Here is a 20,318-nt window from a genome sequence, read left to right as displayed (position 1 = left end):
ATTATCTGTAACCCTTATCCAGTCCAGGGTCGTGGTGGGTCCAGAGCCTACCTGGAATCATTGGGCACAAGGCGGGAATACACCCTGGAGGGGGGCCAGTCCTTCACAGGGCAACACACACTCACACCTACGGACACTTTTGAGTCGCCAATCCACCTACCAACGTGTGTTTTTGGACTGTGGGAGGAAACCGGAGCACCGGGAGGAAACCCACGCAGACACAGGGAGAACACACCACACTCCTCACAGTCACCCGGAGGAAACCCACGCAGACACAGGGAGAACACAACACACTCCTCACAGACAGTCACCCGGAGGAAACCCACGCGGACACAGAGAGAACACACCACACTCCTCACAGACAGTCACCCGGAGGAAACCCACGCGGACACAGAGAGAACACACCACACTCCTCACAGACAGTCACCCGGAGGAAACCCACGCGGACACAGAGAGAACACACCACACTCCTCACAGACAGTCACCCGGAGGAAACCCACGCGGACACAGAGAGAACACACCACACTCCTCACAGACAGTCACCCGGAGGAAACCCACGCAGACACAGGGAGAACACACCACACTCCTCACAGACAGTCACCCAGAGGAAACCCACGCAGACACAGAGAAAACACACCACACTCCTCACAGACAGTCACCCGGAGCGGGAATCGAACCCACAACCTCCAGTCCCCTGGAGCTGTGTGACTGCGACACTAACCTGCTGCGCCACCTGTTCATTTCGCCCTGTTCATATAATGTACACTGAAATATATATAAACTGACTGACACCTCAAACCACAATACATTTTAAAGACACTTTATTAAACACACAAACAATGAACAGGTTTTTGGCTTATCATTGTATCATTGTACAAATAATTTGTGCACCTGCACTTTTAAGGCAGACTACCTACATGAAATATTATAGAATAACTCCCTTATTTCTGCATGGTCCATAGGGAAGTGTAGCACCTTTGTGATGAAAGAGAACATCCTATATTCATAAACATATTAACAACATAAAATAATAATTTAAGACTAATTAATAATGCTATATATGTATGTACTTCATACTAAAGCACAGTTAATCTATGCAAATAAAGCACATTGCCCCTAGGAGTATATTACATTAGTGGGTATGACATCATCACTGTCCAAAACAAACAAACAAAAACAAAAACACAAACAAAAAAAACCCAAAATATATATCTACAAAATAGTTACAGGTATTAATTGTGGTTGATGGGAATTAAATATATTCTACACCATTTTAAGGCATTTCTAATAATCGGTTTTAATGAAATTTTCACACAACATAAAAGACTGTCGGCTAGCACAGTGGATAACCACTACCAGAGACTACACGAACCACAGTTCTCGGACATGATGAATAGGTCTACTCATTTATAATGCAAGTAATTAAAGCATCTGCCAAATTTCAAAATAGTAAAAGCACAGATATTGTAGAGAAATAAAAATTGAGATATTGTTGTGTGGATAGTGATGTTCTATCAAACCACAGGTTACGCACACAACAAGAGACTCGTGCTATTCTCAGGCCACTACACACATGAGCTCGGTGTGGTTGTGGCCACCTCTGATGCCAAACAAGGAAGCAGAGCTCAGTAGTGGTTTCAATGGAAAAACAAACAAACAAAAACAATTAAAAAAAAACATACGACTCTAGTAAAACCTGGTGCTTTCAAGGGAAAAACCTCCAACAGTGATCCCGCTCCCTCGGTTGTCCCTCGTATGCAAAGCAGGGAGGTAGTGGAACCCACTCAAATAGTACAAAGCTCATTTGTTGCATGTAGATGGGGATAATGTTTGGTAGAAGCAGCTTCTCTCAGAGGTCTAGAAAGGAACTGGGCCATAATATGCAGTGTATGCTGCCACGATGCCGTTAGTGTCTGCCATTTCATCACAGGCCACATTCAGCTCACACACCTCCCTCAGTCTGGAAGAGACAAGGAAAGACAGGTCTTATTTTAATGAGATAACATTTCTATTTACTGAGTTTAACACATTGGGAAAATGAAAATGTATATAAAATCATTTATATAATGTACTTTATTTTATATAAAATTCATTCATTCATTGTCTGTAACCCTTATCCAGTTCAGGGTCGCGGTGGGTCCAGAGCCTACCTGGAATCATTGGGCGCAAGGGGGGAATACACCCTGGAGGGGGCGCCAGTCCTTCACAGGGCAACACACATACACACACATTCACTCACACACTCACACCTACGGACACTTTTGAGTAGCCAATCCACCTACCAACGTGTGTTTTTGGACTGTGGGAGGAAACCGGAGCACCTGTAGGAAACCCCTTGAGACACAGGGAGAACACATCACACTCCTCACAGACAGTCACCCGGAGGAAACCCACTCAGACACAGAGAGAACACACCACACTTCTCACAATCAGTCACCCGGAGGAAACCCACTCAGACACAGAGAGAACACACCACACTCCTCACAGACAGTCACCCGGAGGAAACCCACGCAGACACAGGGAGAACACACCACACTCCTCACAGACAGTCACCCGGAGGAAACCCACGCAGACACAGGGAGAACACACCACACTCCTCACAGACAGTCACCCGGAGGAAACCCACGCAGACACAGGGAGAACACACCACACTCCTCACAGACAGTCACCCGGAGCGGGACTCGAACCCACAACCTCCAGGTCCCTGTAGCTGTGTGACTGCGACACTACCTGCTGCACCTATAGTACCCTGTCACTGTCTTGTTACATCTGGACATGAAATACACTTGTTAACCGTTAATTTTTGTTAAATTTTTGCCTAACATCTTCAGCATTCCACACTCTGCCAGAGCTCATAAGCATGTTGCATAACATTATGATATAAATCGGTTTTTCTGAGCCATAAAAAAGAAAACTGATCATCACAGATAAACATCGGCTGTGCTGACAGCTGAGACAATGAAGGGAAAACTTTCTCAGAAGCATAACTAGAAACTCACTGTGGAATGCATTTATTTACTGTATCATACCCAAACTAAAAGGATGGTTCTTTTAGGGTTCTTTAGTAATGAAAATGGTCTGAACACACGAAGAACCTTTTGCATGATTAAATGGTCCTTTGCCTCACGAGGGGGTTCTTCAGATTGATGTAGAATTTCCTGTAGATGGTGGAATATAGCACCTTTTAGAGAAGAACCAACATGTATGGCACCAAAAACAGTTCTACTATTATTATGATATCAAGCTTGTTACTTTGGTGCCGTACAGAACACTTCTCTGAAAGGTGGTGTATTGAAACATCTACAGCACATCCTCCATCAACCTTCATGATGAAAAAATAAACCATTGAAGAAGCGTGTAGTGCATTATTTGAAATCTAGAATAGAACAGGGCGGTTTTACCTCTCCAGCTGGACAGGAGTGAGGTCAGGAGCAGGTACCGCCGCTCTCCTCTGTCTCCTCAGTATGGATGAAGCCACAGATCTCTTCACCATCACATGCTCTGGTCCAGGTGTGGCTGCAATTCAAAGCACACAGGTGTCACACAAAAACATACTCAAAAGTCCATTATCCAGGCTTTACTTTATAGCAATAACACACATTATATTTCTACAGTATCTCCACCAGTGGTCACCACCACACTGCAGTTAACTGTTGGTGGCTTTGATAATAACTTGGGAGTCACACAGAGTTCGATTGGAAGTAGCTCACCTTCAGCACTTGCGGAGTTGGACTCAGAGGAGGAGGAATCTGAGGCGGAATCAGACGCAGAGTCAGATGCTGAATCGGACGCAGAATCTGAAGCAGAGTCGGAGGCTGAGTCTGAGGCCGAGGAGGAGTCGGAGGCAGAGGAAGAGTCTGAGGCAGACGAGTCGGCATTAGGATCCGAGGGAGCGGCCGTGGGAGCAGCTTCAGCATCGACTGAGACGTCCAAGTCTGGATACACTACAAACAAACACAGAACAGATGCAGAACTCAGAGATTAAGCTGAAATATGCTGCAGTATTCTTTTTGAAAATTGTGATAGCTTTAAAGGAGAAAAGACCCTTCCTTACCTCCCATGGACATGCAGGCAGCCAGCACCGTAAAGAGGACGAGCATGGTGAGAGTCTTCATTTTTGGCTTCTGGTTTTCCTTTCTTCAACAGGGCAGTAGTTCTGGGTTTTGCTTTCTTCTCTTCTTTTTCTTCTTCTCTTCTTCTTCTTGCTTGCTTTTCCCTGCTTTCAACAGAGCACCTTTATACAGTTTCTACCTCCTCCACCGGAACCAGTCAACATTTGTGATTGGTTTGAGAATCGAATAACACCAAGCCCCCACTGTCTGCCTTCCAGCTGCCACACCCACCCGGGCATACATCTGCACACATGTGCCGTCCAAATACCGCATCCTAAAACAGTCCTACATGCACCTAAACTTTATATAATTCAGACGGAACCACAGGCTATTATGGGGTGGCTGAGCTGGAATGCCTGTTTACTACAGATCCGTCCATACTGAAGGTAATTAAACGCTCGATAAGTCTGTGAGGGACATATTTCACATCTGTTTTTAAACATCCGTTTTAGCCCGAGGGACACACAGTGACCTTGAAGCGTAGAAATGCTATGGGTTTGTAAATAAGGTCTGATTAAATGTCTATTAAATATTAAATACCTCTACAAACCTGTATACAAACTTTTTTTTTATATTTTCCGTATGTCATTTTAGGTTGTAATACATTTAATATGAACTTGAATATCACAGTTTCTCTTCCTTTCGCCGCAGTAACTCAGCTTCTACTACTTTGAATGAATTTAGACTCGATGTTAGAACACTTCTGTGAGGAATTAATCGCCTGCAGCACTGGGAACATTAGTGTGGTTAGGTAATGATGTTAGATAATTAGTTCCAAATCACAAATGCCCCACCAGCTCATCACAAATGTACTAAAAGGAGCTCCGTTACTCTATGACATTACACTGTTCCACTGCTCAATACCATTGGGTTTATGCGCTTCTAGCTGAAGCCTGGCACTAAGTATTGTGAGCTTGAGTTCATGTGCAGCTGCTCTAGGGCATCTTGAGGGCCGTGGCACGGTGGTGCAGCAGGTAGTGTTGTAGTCACACAGCTCCAGGGGCCTGGAGGTTGTGGGTTCGATTCCTGCTCTGGGTGACTGTTTGTGAGGAGTGAGGTGTGTTCTCTCTGTGTCAGAGTGGGTTTCCTCCGGGTGACTGTCTGTGAGGAGTGTGGTGTGTTCTCTCAGTGTCTGCGTGGGTTTCCTCCGGGTGACTGTTTGTGAGGAGTGTGGTGTGTTCTCTCTGGGTCTGCGTGGGTTTCCTCCGGGTGACTGTCTGTGAGGAGTGTGGTGTGTTCTCCCTGTGGGTGCGTGGATTTCCTCCAGGTGACTGTCTGTGAGGAGTGTGGTGTGTTCTCTCTGTGTCTGCGTGGGTTTCCTCCGGGTGACTGTCTGTGAGGAGTGTGGTGTGTTCTCTCAGTGTCTGCGTGGGTTTCCTCCGGGTGACTGTTTGTGAGGAGTGTGGTGTGTTCTCTCTGGGTCTGTGTGGGTTTCCTCCGGGTGACTGTCTGTGAGGAGTGTGGTGTGTTCTCCCTGTGTCTGCGTGGGTTTCCTCCGGGTGACTGTCTGTGAGGAGTGTGGTGTGTTCTCTCTGTGGGTTTCCTCCGGATGCTCCGGTTTCCTCCCACAGCCCAAAAACACACGTTGGTAGGTGAATTGGTGACTCAAAAGTGTCCGTAAGTGTGAATGTGTGTTGCCCTGTGAAGGACTGGCGCCCCCTCCAGGGTGTATCCCAATGATTCCAGGTAGGCTCTGGACCCACCGCGACCCTGAACTGGATAAGGGTTACAGATAATGAATGAATGTGGAACATAAAGATAAATACACAAAGGCCCAAACAGATACATATGTGTGTCCTGTGACTGAAGTGTACTGGATAGGGTTTACTGGGTTCACTATAAATATCACGTAAATAGAATATGGTTCACTCACATTATAATTCTTTGCTAAATCCATATAGAAGACATTATTGGACTCTGCTGGTTTTCTCCATTGATGTAAGCCTCATGAAGCAGTCGCTCTCCCACACAAAATCATAAAGCAGTCTTTCACTGAGACTGAGGAGTGAGAGGCTCGTCGGAACTCATTATGTGAGAGAGTTTAATTAGAGCTCTGTTCCGCTCCCACTGAAACCACCGCCTGAATTTTACAGCAAACTCTGAAGCTCATTGGAGTGTTTCTATACGTTTGTTTATATTCTTGGCCTGGCATATGTCGATGGGATGAATATATCTATGGGTTTTTAGAGAGAAAATCTGGATTGTTTTGACTTATATGAGGTTATGGCTATTATGGAATTTATCGGGACCTAATTACTTTAATTATACGCGTTCCCTGGTCAAAGAAATGTCAAACACTGTAATATCCCTGATAGCAAGGAGATGGTGGACCACGTTTGGTCCAAATGAGGGCAAAATCAGAGGCGTTTTGCACAGCGTTTTATCGACGGTTTTCCATAATTAACGTCTCTGTGAATTTCAAAAATTTAGTTATAAAAAGTGTAGTAAAAATGAGTTATATCCTGTTCACAGGACAGTAATCTGAGTGGTCCGACGGTGGACCAGCAGTGGTCTACAGTCAATAGTGTGCCAACCTTTTAAATATGCTCACTGTCTGGGAACCTGCACTCATTGTCCATTTTATCAACTCTACTGGACCTTTGTAGTTCTGCAATTATAGACTGTAGTCCATCTGTTGCTCCCTTTTCACTCTGTTCTTCAATGCTCAGGTCCCCCTCAGGACCCCCACTGAGCAGGTATGATTTAAGTGGTGGTTCATTCTCAGTGCTGCAATGACACTGTAGTGTTAGTGTGTTGGTACGAGTGGATCAGGCCCCTCAGTGTCACTGCTGTTAGGAAAATGACCAGTGAAAATATGCCCCAGTTTTTGACCAGTGCTGTAAATGTATGCCCTGTTTACAGTCTATATGTAGAGTACATATATATATGTGTGTATCCACACCACAGTGTGTTTGACCTGTCCATTCCTTATGAAACTGTTATTCTCTGTGGTTTGGATTTGCCTTGGCCGCTCTGTGTGTAATTTCAGTGTCTGCTGCTGTGTCGCATTCGTGGAGCCGATTCTGACGAGCTGGTCAGCTTGGAGAAAACATCACGGCATTGTGCCCTGGCAGAAAATTGATAGCACTGTTTTGTGTTCGAAACTGCCCGGTCAATGCTGTAATTTTGAGTTTTGAACGATGAGTTATCCTTGATTTTTCATCCAAGAGCCAGTTGCTCTGGTTACTCAGACAGTGACCGCAGAGTAAACAGCCTGGTGACTAACGAACGTGGAACATGAACAGAGAACTGAGCATTAAAAAGAGATTCCCCAGAAACAGGAGTTTCCCAGTTGAACCCGATGCCTCATTAACTACGCATACATGAAAGTGACCTTATGTACATAATCACTACTGAATTCAGTGCACTCACAGCTTGTATGATCTCCACAGAAAGCATGAAATAACAGGACACTTTAGAGGAGCTGTACATAAAAGTACAGCCATAATGTTTAATGCCAGGTGTCAGCTAGGGGAGTTTAAAATACTCCATTATTGAGCTGTGGAGCAGTGGAACTCTATTTTGTAGGGCTACAGCCACAAGCTGGGATGAGTTGGAGTATATATGGATAATCCTACATCAATACCTGACATCATTGGCTGATTTCAATTAAATTCTTACTGCAATGAAGACCAAAAGCAGCAAAGAAAGACAAATGACCGATTAATACATTTCATTTTACCTGAAATGCTGGATTTGCAGGTGTCCAAAAGTGTTTACCTGTAAACTGTAAAGCAGTAAAATGAAAGTGAATCAAAACTACCGTGTAGAATTCTTGTTCAAAGTGTTGAACACTGTGACCTCCTTTTACACGCTCTCTTTAACCTTGTTCAGATACGTTAAAAGCCTTTGTTACACTGAGCTCATAAACAACAAATTGAGAACATGACCCAGAGCACCACACACTGAACTGTGCCCGTCTGTGGTCTTCAAGGCTATCTAACATAAAAGAGGAAGGTGTAGATTTATTGGATGTGAAATGGTTGTAAGAAGTATAAAAATTGGCTAAATTCACAACAACTGACCATTTTACATTCATTCATTCATTATCTGTAAACGCTTATCCAACTCAGGGTCGCGGTGGGTCCAGAGCCTACCTGGAATCATTGGGCGCAAGGCAGGGGATACACCCTGAAGGGGGCGCCAGTCCTTCACAGGGCAACACACACACACACACATATTCACTCACACACATGGACACTTTGGAGTCACCAATCCACCTACCAACGTGTGTTTTTGAACTGTGGGAGGAAACCGAAGCACCCAGAGGAAACCCACGCGGACACAGGGATAACACACCACACTCCTCACAGACAGTCACCCGGAGGAAACCCACACAGACACAGGGAGAACACACCACACTCCTCACAGACAGTCACCCGGAGGAAACCCATGCAGACACAGGGAGAACACACCACACTCCTCACAGACAGTCACCCGGAGGAAACCCACGCAGACACAGGGAGAACACACCACATTTCTCACAGACAGTCACCCGGAGCGGGAATCGACTGCGACAACTACCTGCTGCGCCACCATGCCACCCCTCCATTTTACATCTAAATACAAATGATTTTCTTTACACATCAATTATTTAATAGGCAGAATTTTAACAAAATATTAGCTGGAATTGCCCTAATCATGGGAGCCATTTTCTATAAAGCATCATAATTAAATAATTAATTAATTCCTAATAAAATTTAATTTTAAACCATTTAATATTTTTAATTTTTTTCAGAAAGCAAATATAAAGAAAGAAATATAATAAGGGTAGAATATTTCTTGTCAAATATAGAGTAGCTAACAGCAAAACCAACATATGAATTGCATGTGACCAATAAAACTTGGACCAACTACTTGACCAGCATCAAAATCCTTCTTAGACCAGCATTCAATTCATTTTTTTACATTCATTCAGCAGGGCAGTGCATTACCAGGGATTTTCTAAACACTGTCCACAATGACACTGGCACTGATGTATTGTCCCGACTGTGCGGGCTACAAGCTCTTACTGTTTCACAAGTCTGCTTGAATTAGCACTTCCATAAAGTCTCTCAGCGTGAAACTGTTGGTTTTCGGCTCGGCTAAACGGCCACATGAGGAAGAGGACAGTAAAAGTGTAAAAACTCCCCTCAGAGCATCTGAAAACGCAGCATGACTTCAGACCGCAGCTGCTAGCATCAAAGGAAGACAATCATATACACCACAGCAAAGCGCCACTGGAGCTAAACTAGTTTTCCCAGCAGAGGATCTAATAGAGCAATTTTATATGGGTTTTGAATGGACAATGTATGGATAAAGTAGCCTGCTGTATCAATAATTCTAAGAATACGCTGCTAACATCACTAAGAAAACTGTGCAACACTACTACAACAAAGTGCAGACATTGCCCTTTACAAGGGTAGCATCACTAAGCTAGTTTGCTAGCTTAGCAAATTCTGTATAGCTACACTTGCACAGCAGTGCAATCTTAGAGTGCAGAAACCCAGTGGATTCCTATTTTGGCTTGAACTTTGCATATATTTCAGGTTGTAAAGTGAATGATTGTACTTTGTTCTTCACTTATTCTGTTGTTGTTAGCCATGTAGCTAAGAGCTAAGAGTTATGCAGTTTGTTAAAGACTGGTTATAACACCAAGCAAACCAATATAAAACTAGAAGGTACACCATGACTAATATGTGACCATGCTCAATGCCAAGTGCTTGCTAGAGAGATATAAAGCCCTTTTTATTCAGCTTTGGGGCAGTTTAAACTGTTTTCTCTGCGTGTGATGGAGCTCCATTCAATTCTTTGGATATTAGATCTAGTCATCCAACATTAGCACGCAACCTCACTAATGTTTTTGTGGCAGAATGCAATCTAATTTTACAATAGCCATGTTCCAATAAACAAAATTGACCTAAATGATGGCACTTGACCAGCTCCTACAGTGCTATATAGCTAGAGAGAAGGAAAAAAAGCAAGAGCGAGGGATGCAGAAGGTTCATGGAGAGCAGGGAGATGTGGTTTCACCTCTGGAATCAACCATCACTGAGTCCACCACAAACAAACCCAGCCGGCCACAGTGTATCGATGCTACGCCGAGCCTCAGAGCTGCAACTCTTCAGGCCGAGAGCTGGACGTCTGGTCGCCATAATTACAACCAGACTTTATCTGTTTTTAGTGCTGAATGTTTTTAGCAGAGTTCAGACTTTCTCTCCCTGCCTTCTCCTCCTTTGTCTGTCTGTCTGTCTTTCATTTTCTATAGAACTTCTTCCCACTCTTTCCGTCCAATCCGTTCCAGTGTTTTATTGGTAGCATCCATGCAACCTTGGCTAGGAATGCACTAGGAAAACAATGAAAAAGAAAAACAAGCATTCAAAGAATTGTCTGATTTGACTGCATCATAACACCACAACCTTATCTCAGAGATTTCCACTTATCATCCATTGTACTGTGCAATACTTAATGGCACTAGCAATATCATTATAACACCTTATACCTTATAACACCTTAACTATGTATACTGGCAACTTTATGGGGCCCTTATAACTTATAAATCCAATATAAGTGGACAGGCACAGAGTATAGCCCTTCTGTTGCTGCAGTTTATTATCCCACTCCCAATCTCATTCATCGCCAGTCATTTTTCTGACCACAGTTATCTAGATATCATTGGACTTTGTGCCTCATACTAGTGTGTGTTTTGCTGGTAAAATGTACAGTACAGAATTTTCACTGACCGCTGTCCACAACCAGTTAATCCGAAGCCTAGAAAAACCCATTGGTCAGAAACTGACCATCCCAGTATATGGGGATGACTTTAATGACTTTACCCAGTAACTCACACCTGCTGACAATTTCACAAACACTCACCCAGTCACTCAGACTTATAGAAAATTTTGCACCACCAATCCACTATCAACATGTGTATTTGTATTCTAGGAAGACACTGGAGCACCCAGACAAAACCAATGCAGACACAGGGAGAACACAGGCCCAAAAAATATCTTTGTGCTAATATCTCTTAAATGATAGAGATAGTGTTCAGTGAGATGTTTATTAATTCATTCATTGTCTGTAAGCACTTATCCAGTTCAGGGTCACGGTGGGTTCAGAGCCTGAGGGGGCGCCAGTCCTTCACAGGGCAACACATTCACTCACACATTCACTCACGGACAGTTTTGAGTCGCCAATTCACCTATCTGAACACTATCTCTATCATTTAAGAGATATTAGCACAAAGATATTTTTTGGGCCTGTGTTCTCCCTGTGTCTGCATGGGTTTCGTCTGGGTGCTCTAGTCTTCCTAGAATACAAATACGCATGTTGATAGTGGATTGGTGGTGCAACATTTTTTATAAATGTGAGTCACTAGGTGAGTGTTTGTGAAATTGTCAGTAGGTGTGAGTTACTGGATAAAGTCATTCACTCACGAACACTTTTGAGTCGCCAATTCACCTACCAACGTGTGTTTTTGGACTGGGGGAGGAAACCGGAGCACCCAGAGCAAACCCATGCGGACACAGGGAGAACACACCAACTCCCCACAGACAATCACCCTGAGGAAACCCACGCAGACACAGGGAGAATACACCACACTCCTCACAGACAGTCACCCGGAGGAAACCCACACAGACACAGGGAGAATACACCACACTCCTCACAGACAGTCACCCGGAGGAAACCCACACAGACACAGGGAGAACACACCACACTCCTCACAGACAGTCACCCGGAGGAAACCCACGCAGACACAGGGAGAACACACCACACTCCTCACAGACAGTCACCCGGAGCGGGAATCGAACCTGCTTTTTAATGATAATATTTGTGCCAAAAAAATTGGAAAACCCAGCCAGGTAAGAACCAACAAATTCAACATCCAGAACCGGAAACCTGGTCCAAAAACAGATTTGAAAATAAAAAAAGATTGCACATAAAATGTTCTGTAATGATCCAGCGTGGGGCAGACAAGGACCAACAGTGCAGTTCAGGTCAGGGATGTATCTTAACCTCAAAGTCAGTCTGATACACTCTCTAATTGTTTTTCTTAACCTCACCTCACCATACAGTTTGTTGTGGCCCCAGTGTTTTTACAAAGGTCGTCATGACACAGATTACTGTACACAGCCACAAACACATCCCTTCACAAGCTGTGGTTTAGATAGTTAAACTTAATCTGTCTCTCTCCCTCTTTCTAAGTTTGAACTCTTGCCCAGTGTTGGCCTGTTGTTCTGATGTCAGATCAGTTCTGTGGTTTGCTGTGGATGGTGAAGGCTTGGTTTTGGGTTGTAGATGCTGTTTATGGATGTGAAGGGTCAGACTGCACAGACCCACAGTGTGTTTCCCCCTTGTAGCTTTTTTCTTTTGGCTAAAAAACCCTGCTCATTATAACGTGCTACGGTCTGCTCCTCGAAAAATCCATAAAAACCTACTCTCATTTTAGAAGATTTTAAAAGTTTTGTCTGAACTTGCTCATTTTAATCGCAAGAGTTTGAACATCTAGGGCCTAAAAGCAATGCGTCATAAATCTCAAAGTATCATAAACCATTAAAGCAGAGGCACACATTCGCCTGGAACCTGGAACTCTTTTACCTTGTACCTGCTCTTGTTGTTCCGAGCGAACCGAGTAGGCACTAAACTGTGAACTGTGTTTACCTTTTAGTGCTGATTGGCGACAGACATCACCGTGAAATTTATAACCCTTTCACAACATCGGTTTTGTTAGCACTAATTACTTTCTCTAATTAAACAACACAGTCCATTTTCATAGAAAGCACCGAAGGTCCATTTGATCTTAAATAACAGCTCTTAATCTAAATCTAAAACTGCTAAATTAGTAGCTAGTTTTATTTTGTTTTTATTTGATGCCAAGAGTCTCCCTTATAGTGCCATCTTTAATTCAGAGTCTCATATTCTGTCCCTTTCTAGCTTTGGCTTTCCTTTATTTATGTCTCCTCTCTCCTTCTCTCTGTAGGATTGATGTGCAGTGTGTGTGTGTGTGTGGTGTGTGGGAAGGTAACACAGTTTGGCAGTGACAGCGATGCAGCCGTGGGCTGAGAGCCACACCACTCTAAATCACATAGTCCACAGTTTCAGCCTTCATGCACACAAACACATGCACACACACACAACACAATGTACACAACTCTTACCTCTGTCTGTAATTCACACAAACACTAGTACACACTGCTTATCTCTACCTGCTTGTCACACACATGGATACACTGCTTAATTTTGCCTTCCTGTAATAGACACAAGTGCAGGCTTAGTTCAGACTGCCTGTAAAACAAACACACACACACACTAATTATCTCTCATTGCCTGTCGCTCACACATACACACACAGGCACATGTACACGTCATCATTGTAAAAATCTTTAATGAAGTGTGTTCGGTCACATTCAGAGCTCACTCTTCGCATCAGCTCCCGCAGCCTCCTTTTCTTTCTGCAGAGAAAAGTAATTTATAATAAGAGCACGCTTCTGATTATTGATTGATGATAATAATTTTAATCTTTGTTCATTGGTGAGTCATAAGCTTTCATTGCTTCTTAGTCACATTAGCCTACTTTTTTAATCCTACTACATTTATTTAATTTTTGGCCAAATTAATTGCTAACAAACACATTCAGTCATTTTTCCAGTGACTTCTATAAAAATTACTCATTTTCAATCTAGAAAATAAAAAAAAAGATGCTCTGGCACTCTGCTAGATGCCTGGTCCAATAAAATCCAACAGTGATTGCCATAGCAACCGTACCTGCAGCTCTCCACTGAGGAAGGAGTCACAGAAGTTTTGCACGCGCTCAGTAGAGATCTGCCCCGGGGGCAGGAGCCAGGTCTTGTCTGAATCTCTGTCGTAGATGCCCACACGTGGCAGGTCACTGGGCTTCAGGTTGAAATAGCCCAGCGCGCGAGCGTTCGCCTTCTCCTTCCCGTCTATCAACACAAACAGCATCTGGACAAACACAGACATGGTCTAAGGGTGTTTACACAACATCAGTGTCGTCTCATTTCAGCTCCAGGGACCACTCCAACATGCCAACCCATCACATGGTGCTACCAGCTTGGGAAATTGAAGGCTATTCCTCCAAGAGACTTTATTTTCTAGTCAAACTGCTCTTAAAGAAACAACATTGGAGCTCAACACACTTGGTGAAGACGACTAACTGCACAGTTCTGTTATATCAGCTAACAAACAGTTACTGAATAACTATATAAGGGCAACAGAGTGAGGAAACGGTTTGGCTACATGCAAGATATTTTGACTTTGGCTTTAATTTGTATTTATTTGAGCCTCAATCATACACTCTCCAGAAAACTCCACACGGTTCAGGGTTCCGGAAAGTGCAAGCGCAGGTTTATAAGGTGAGGGTTATTAGGGTCAGTTCTTTGCTCTAATCCAAGACTCTTTAAATCCATTGCACAACAATACCAGGAGCTCTCTCTTCCTGTGAGAGATATTAATGAATGTAGCCCTACTGGTCCAACGCTGATCACAAGTTTTAGCGGTGTTACCTCAGAATGGCAGCGGTGTTAGCAGTGTTACCTCAGAATGGCAGCAGTGTTACCTCAGAATGGCAGCGGTGTTACCTCAGAATGGCAGCGGCGTTACCTCAGAATGGCAGCAGCGTTACCTCAGAATGGCAGCGGCGTTAGCAGTGTTACCTCAGAATGGCAGCGGCGTTAGCAGTGTTACCTCAGAATGGCAGCGGCGTTAGCAGTGTTACCTCAGAATGGCAGTGGCGTTAGCGGTGTTACCTCAGAATGGCAGTGGCGTTAGCGGTGTTACCTCAGAATGACAGTGGCGTTAGCGGTGTTACCTCAGAATGACAGTGGCGTTAGCGGTGTTACCTCAGAATGACAGTAGCGTTAGCGGTGTTACCTCAGAACGGCAGTGGCGTTAGCGGTGTTACCTCAGAACGGCAGTGGTGTTAGCGGTGTTACCTCAGAACGGCAGTGTTGTTAGCAGTGTTACCTCAGAATGGCAGCAGTGTTACCTCAGAATGGCAGCGGCGTTAGCAGTGTTACCTCAGAATGGCAGTGGCGTTAGCGGTGTTACCTCAGAATAGCAGTGGCGTTAGCGGTGTTACCTCAGAACAGCAGTGGCGTTAGCGGTGTTACCTCAGAATGACAGTGGCGTTAGCGGTGTTACCTCAGAATAGCAGTGGCGTTAGCGGTGTTACCTCAGAACAGCAGTGGCGTTAGCGGTGTTACCTCAGAACGGCAGTGGCGTTAGCGGTGTTACCTCAGAACGGCAGTGGCGTTAGCGGTGTTACCTCAGAACGGCAGTGGCGTTAGCGGTGTTACCTCAGAACGGCAGTGTTGTTAGCGGTGTTACCTCAGAATGGCAGTGTTGTTAGCGGTGTTACCTCAGAATGGCAGTGTTGTTAGCGGTGTTACCTTAGAATGGCAGTGGTGTTAGCGGTGTTACCTCAGAATGTTAGCGGTGTTACCTCAGAATGGCAGTGGCGTTAGCGGTGTTACCTCAGAATGTTAGTGGCGTTAGCGGTGTTACCTCAGAATGGCAGTGGCGTTAGCGGTGTTACCTCAGAATGTTAGTGGCGTTAGCGGTGTTACCTCAGAATGTTAGTGGTGTTAGCGGTGTTACCTCAGAATGTTAGTGGTGTTAGCGGTGTTACCTCAGAATGTTAGTGGTGTTAGCGGTGTTACCTCAGAATGTTAGTGGTGTTAGCGGTGTTACCTCGGAATGTTAGTAGTGTTAGCGGTGTTACCTCAGAATGTTAGTGGTGTTAGCGGTGTTACCTCAGAATGTTAGTGGTGTTAGCGGTATTACCTCAGAATGTTAGTGGTGTTAGCGGTGTTACCTCGGAATGTTAGTAGTGTTAGCGGTGTTACCTCAGAATGGCAGTGGCGTTAGCGGTGTTACCTCAGAATGTTAGTGGCGTTAGCGGTGTTACCTCAGAATGTTAGTGGTGTTAGCGGTGTTACCTCAGAATGTTAGTAGTGTTAGCGGTGTTACCTCGAAATGTTAGTGGTGTTAGCGGTGTTACCTCAGAATGTTAGTGGTGTTAGCGGTATTACCTCAGAATGTTAGTGGTGTTAGCGGTGTTACCTCAGAATGTTAGTGGTGTTAGCGGTGTTACCTCAGAATGTTAGTGGTGTTAGCAGTGTTACCTCGGAATGTTAGTAGTGTTAGCGGTGTTACCTCAGAATGTTAGTGGTGTTAGCGGTATTACCTCAGAATGTTAGTGGTGTTAGCGGTGTTACCTCAGAATGTTAGTGGTGTTAGCGGTGTTACCTCAGAATGTTAGTGGTGTTAGCGGTGTTACCTCGGAATGTTAGTAGTGTTAGCGGTGTTACCTCAGAATGTTAGTGGTGTTAGCGGTGTTACCTCAGAATGTTAGTGGTGTTAGCGGTATTACCTCAGAATGTTAGTGGTGTTAGCGGTGTTACCTCAGAATGTTAGTGGTGTTAGCGGTGTTACCTCAGAATGGCAGTGGCATTAGCGGTGTTACCTTGCCAGTGTAGTGAGGGGCCAGAGCCCCAAGTTTCTTCTTCAGAGGTTTATAGTCTGTGCTCCCCTTATTGACGAAAAGTAGGAGATGCACCTTCACTTCTGACTGGAAGAGACCCACTGCAGTCTGAGAGAGAGAGAGAGAGAGAGAGAGAGAGAGAGAAAAAAATATTTCCTAGCTGGATATTAAAATTGAGTGCTCTAGAAGTAGAAGAAATGAAAAGTGGATAAAAGAATATATGTGGGAGAGAGAGAGAGAGAGAGAGAGAGAGAGTGTATGTGTCTGTGTGTGTGTGTGTTTGCGTGTTTGCACTGTACCACTTGATTGTACTCTGTGATGTAGCGGATATTGTTAATGGTGAAGAAGCGAACAACTCCATCAGCGTCCAGTTTCTTCGTTTTTGCAAGCTGCATGTTCTCCTGATGCTGATCAGCCTGAGACACACACACACACACACACATACTGAAAATGAGTGTCTCTTTATGAACAGAATATTAACGGTTCTACTGACAGTGTGTGTGTGTGTGTGTATACCTTCCTGAAGATAGCAATGGTATCCGAGTCGATGATGTAATTAGCCCACACCTCCTTCACACTGCACAAAGCGGCAGGAAGCGTCTTCAACTCTTCAACAGCAGCCTCAAATTCCTTATAACCATGTCCTCCATCTGTCTGTAACATACACATACACACACACACTTTGGGTCAATGTGCACAAAGCAGGAACCAAAGACACCAGTCCATCACTGATCCATCATAGTTTTTTCCACCCAGTGGCCATATTGGTAGTTATATCGATTATCTGTTGCAAAAGCAAATAAATAACAACTAAATATGTGTGCGCTCCTGCCCTGTCCTGATGCTAAAATAGTATTAGAAGTCTACTAGGTGTGTTAGCGGCATATAGAACTTTTCTGACATTTATAGCACAGTAAAATGTGAAAATGAGGCAAAACAAGTCTGTGAGGGTACAGTAAAATCTGAGCTTTTTGTGTTATACCCTCCATTACAGTTTCACCCATAACTTGCTGCACTATGTTCCCAGCTCTGGGTCCTTGCTCCCAGACGGTGTTTAAGTTCATGTTAGGTTCCTCACTCCTTTTGTTTATGGAGACCAGAGGGGTGCCAATCCCACAATGCTTCTGATTCGCCCTCGTTTCCTGCCCTGCTTCCTCCTCCGCTTGGCATTCTGGGACGCTTGCCGTCCACCGCAGTGGCAAGCATTTCCTGGGCCCTGGGTTTTGGGCCTCGATGGATTTCGCCAGGGATCAAATGCTGAGTTCTGGACACGGAAACTCACCCACCCACACATCACAATTTTCTCTCTGTCAGTCTGCATTCTTGTCCATAGCTTAGAGACTGGGCTGGTCACTTTCAGACTTGTCTCTTGTCCTGCATCCCACACAAAACACACACACACACACACACACACACACACACAGAGACTCTCACCTCAAAAAACCCGATCACCACCACCTCGGCCGAGTCTATGAAGGCTGCAGCTGCAGAGACATCACTCAGTCTCAGGAGGGTGCTATCTGCAGGGGCTGCAGGGGGGGAGTAGGAACAGTAGTATAATAACAGTATAAGAAACTGTTGTTTTAATTTATATATATTTATATATGTCAAGAAGGAGTACAGCAGATTATCAAAGTATGCTTTCACAAGTACTTTCCCTGCCTTAACTGCAACATTCATCTACACAGCTTTTAAATTTCAGCATAGATTTATCCACATTAGACCTACATTAGTACTGAAATGTCCAGACTCAAGTGTAGATGGTTCTAAAATGACTGAGGTAGAACTTCCAGAAGGCCTCTGATTCCCACATCATATGACAACAATGAGAGCAACCAGCTCATTAAACACATTATTTATGAAACTTTTGAAGTATACTTTGTACTTTAGAGGTAGATTATTGGTCACTAAAGGTACAAAACAGCGTAAATGTCCTTTTAAAAGTTACAGCAATGGTTTTAAAATCCAGTTTTGTTCCCTAAACCTTTATTACATTCTCTTCTCCAGAAGGAGGTGATTATTTGTAATCATTCAATATAGAACAGTGTAAAACAAAATTACAGAACACTCCTGGAGATTCCCAGTAAACAAGGAACGTCCCTGGACGTTCAAAATAGGTCTAAAAGTAGTCTGTCCGTCAAGGACATATTTTAAACGTCAATGGACGTCCAAAATCCATCTTAATAAGTTAGTTATCAAGTGGTGACCAATCGATAACGTCAGTGGACGTCCAAAACGCGTTTTATACAAGTAATTTATTTCGGGACCAATTAATAACGTCAATGGACGTCCAAAATACGTCTAATAGTCGTCTTTTCAATGTCTGTGTTTGGACGTCTTTCAACTTTCATTTTCAACCTTAAGAGAACGTTTGATTAGACGGCAGTCATTACGTTATTTCAACGTTGAATCAACGGCTAAATGTTTACTGGGTTAAACGAGGCGTATGAAAACACCACAACTTTAAAATCTACAATTATCATAAAATAAGGTACAATTATGTTTATTTTTTAAAGGTACAGAACTTTTCTGACAATTTACATTTCAGTGGTTTACCTTATAAGCCACAGCAAAGTTATTAGACTGAAATAACCATTACAACAGTGAGTATACCTCTCACTCCACCAGTTGCTACATAATTATTAATTCCAGTTATGCTGGACAGTCAATAAACAGCTCTACACTCTGAAATCCATTACAGTTTTTTCCCAAACGTTTAAACACATTTCCAGAGGCTTGGCTTAATTTATCGAAACTCTAAACACAAACTCAAAAGAGTTTATTACTTTGTCAAAAAGCCACGAATCTCTTGCAAAATGAAACACAGCACTGAGAGCCATGTTCTCTCTCCTCAAAATGGATTCCTTTCACTAAAACACTACACACTGCTATTATACGCTCATCTTTAAAAGAGTATCAAACATACACCATTAAACGTGTAAATGTGTGCTTTTGATTAATGAGGCCATGTTACATTTAGTGAAGTGTAAGTCCCAAAACAGCATTTACAATACCACATGTCTAATGTAAGATCAAAGTCTTCTCCCAGTTGAATTTGTACAGGTGCAACATGAGCGAGACTAATTGGGAATCAGGAAGCTGAGTGTTGAAGGCCAGTGTTTCCAGGTGACCTACGTTTCCTAAATAATGCAGTGTGCATTTAGAGATGTGTAAAACTGTGATGTAGCGGGATATTTTAAAAACGTACCTTTCTCTTCAGCTCTACTGCAGAAGGCCAGTAATGAAAAGACAAGAACGAGCCTCATTTTTGGAGTGACCAGCACAAAGGCCAACCGCACAGCAAAGAAGGAACGCAAACATTTTTTCCACCGTATCTTGACCCCCTCGTGTGACTGGATGGACAGTAGTGATTGGAGGGTGTGTGGGAACTGGACAGGTGTTTCTGATAGACTAAGGTCAGGAGGTGTTAAGCTACGTGTCAAAGCGTCAATGAGAGTTTCTGTTCTGTCCTGGGCCTGGGCATGTTCAGAGGAATGGGGTATTTCCAGTGCGGTTAGAATCAGGTTTGTAGATGTTATGACCCCAACATTTGGTGAAGAAATACATGAAATTTAGGGTCATCAACATACACAAAGGCTCCCTTCAAAAGCACTCTGTAGCAGGTTGATTAATGAGTGAATATCAAGCCCTGCATGTATGAATGGATCTTATGAACTCAATTCCATCAGAGAATTTCTCTGTCTAGACCCTAGAAAAATGAAAAA

At 43.7% G+C, this 20,318-nt stretch overlaps 2 protein-coding genes across 2 annotated transcripts; both read right to left on the bottom strand.

Moving 5' to 3' along the window:
- Positions 1–896: 896 nt before the first annotated feature.
- bglapl (bone gamma-carboxyglutamate (gla) protein, like) lies at positions 897–5,000 on the bottom strand. Its single transcript, XM_066663638.1, has 4 exons — positions 4,055–5,000; positions 3,711–3,944; positions 3,402–3,516; positions 897–1,960 (listed from the first exon to the last, which is right to left on the bottom strand). The coding sequence occupies exons 1-4, from the start codon at positions 4,113–4,115 to the stop codon at positions 1,858–1,860; spliced, it is 513 nt and encodes a 170-aa protein (XP_066519735.1). The 5' UTR covers positions 4,116–5,000; the 3' UTR covers positions 897–1,857.
- An 8,010-nt stretch (positions 5,001–13,010) lies between these two features.
- On the bottom strand, positions 13,011–19,876 carry LOC136691210 (endoplasmic reticulum resident protein 27). Its single transcript, XM_066663632.1, has 8 exons — positions 19,802–19,876; positions 18,028–18,122; positions 17,110–17,247; positions 16,893–17,009; positions 16,576–16,701; positions 13,857–14,054; positions 13,510–13,543; positions 13,011–13,376 (listed from the first exon to the last, which is right to left on the bottom strand). The coding sequence occupies exons 1-8, from the start codon at positions 19,857–19,859 to the stop codon at positions 13,363–13,365; spliced, it is 780 nt and encodes a 259-aa protein (XP_066519729.1). The 5' UTR covers positions 19,860–19,876; the 3' UTR covers positions 13,011–13,362.
- Positions 19,877–20,318: the final 442 nt, after the last annotated feature.

Source organism: Hoplias malabaricus, chromosome 3 (assembly GCF_029633855.1).
Source record: "Hoplias malabaricus isolate fHopMal1 chromosome 3, fHopMal1.hap1, whole genome shotgun sequence".
Lineage (NCBI taxonomy): Eukaryota > Metazoa > Chordata > Actinopteri > Characiformes > Erythrinidae > Hoplias > Hoplias malabaricus.
The sequence above is the reverse complement of the archived record's forward strand: the minus strand, read 5'-3'. Positions and strand labels throughout refer to the sequence as shown.

Bases quoted from the DNA above. Each gene is read 5' to 3' on its own strand.
- bglapl (XM_066663638.1), bottom strand. From the start codon at position 4,115: ATGAAGACTCTCACCATGCTCGTCCTCTTTACGGTGCTGGCTGCCTGC. The intron at 3,517-3,710 runs GTGAGCTACTTC...TTTGAATTGCAG, and splicing joins CAACTCCGCAAGTGCTGAAG to CCACACCTGGACCAGAGCAT. The intron at 1,961-3,401 runs GTAAAACCGCCC...TGTCTCTTCCAG, and splicing joins ACTCCTGTCCAGCTGGAGAG to ACTGAGGGAGGTGTGTGAGC.
- LOC136691210 (XM_066663632.1), bottom strand. From the start codon at position 19,859: ATGAGGCTCGTTCTTGTCTTTTCATTACTGGCCTTCTGCAGTAGAGCT. The intron at 17,010-17,109 runs GTATACACACAC...TGTGTGTCTCAG, and splicing joins CCATTGCTATCTTCAGGAAG to GCTGATCAGCATCAGGAGAA. The intron at 16,702-16,892 runs GTACAGTGCAAA...TCTCTCTCTCAG, and splicing joins TCACAGAGTACAATCAAGTG to ACTGCAGTGGGTCTCTTCCA.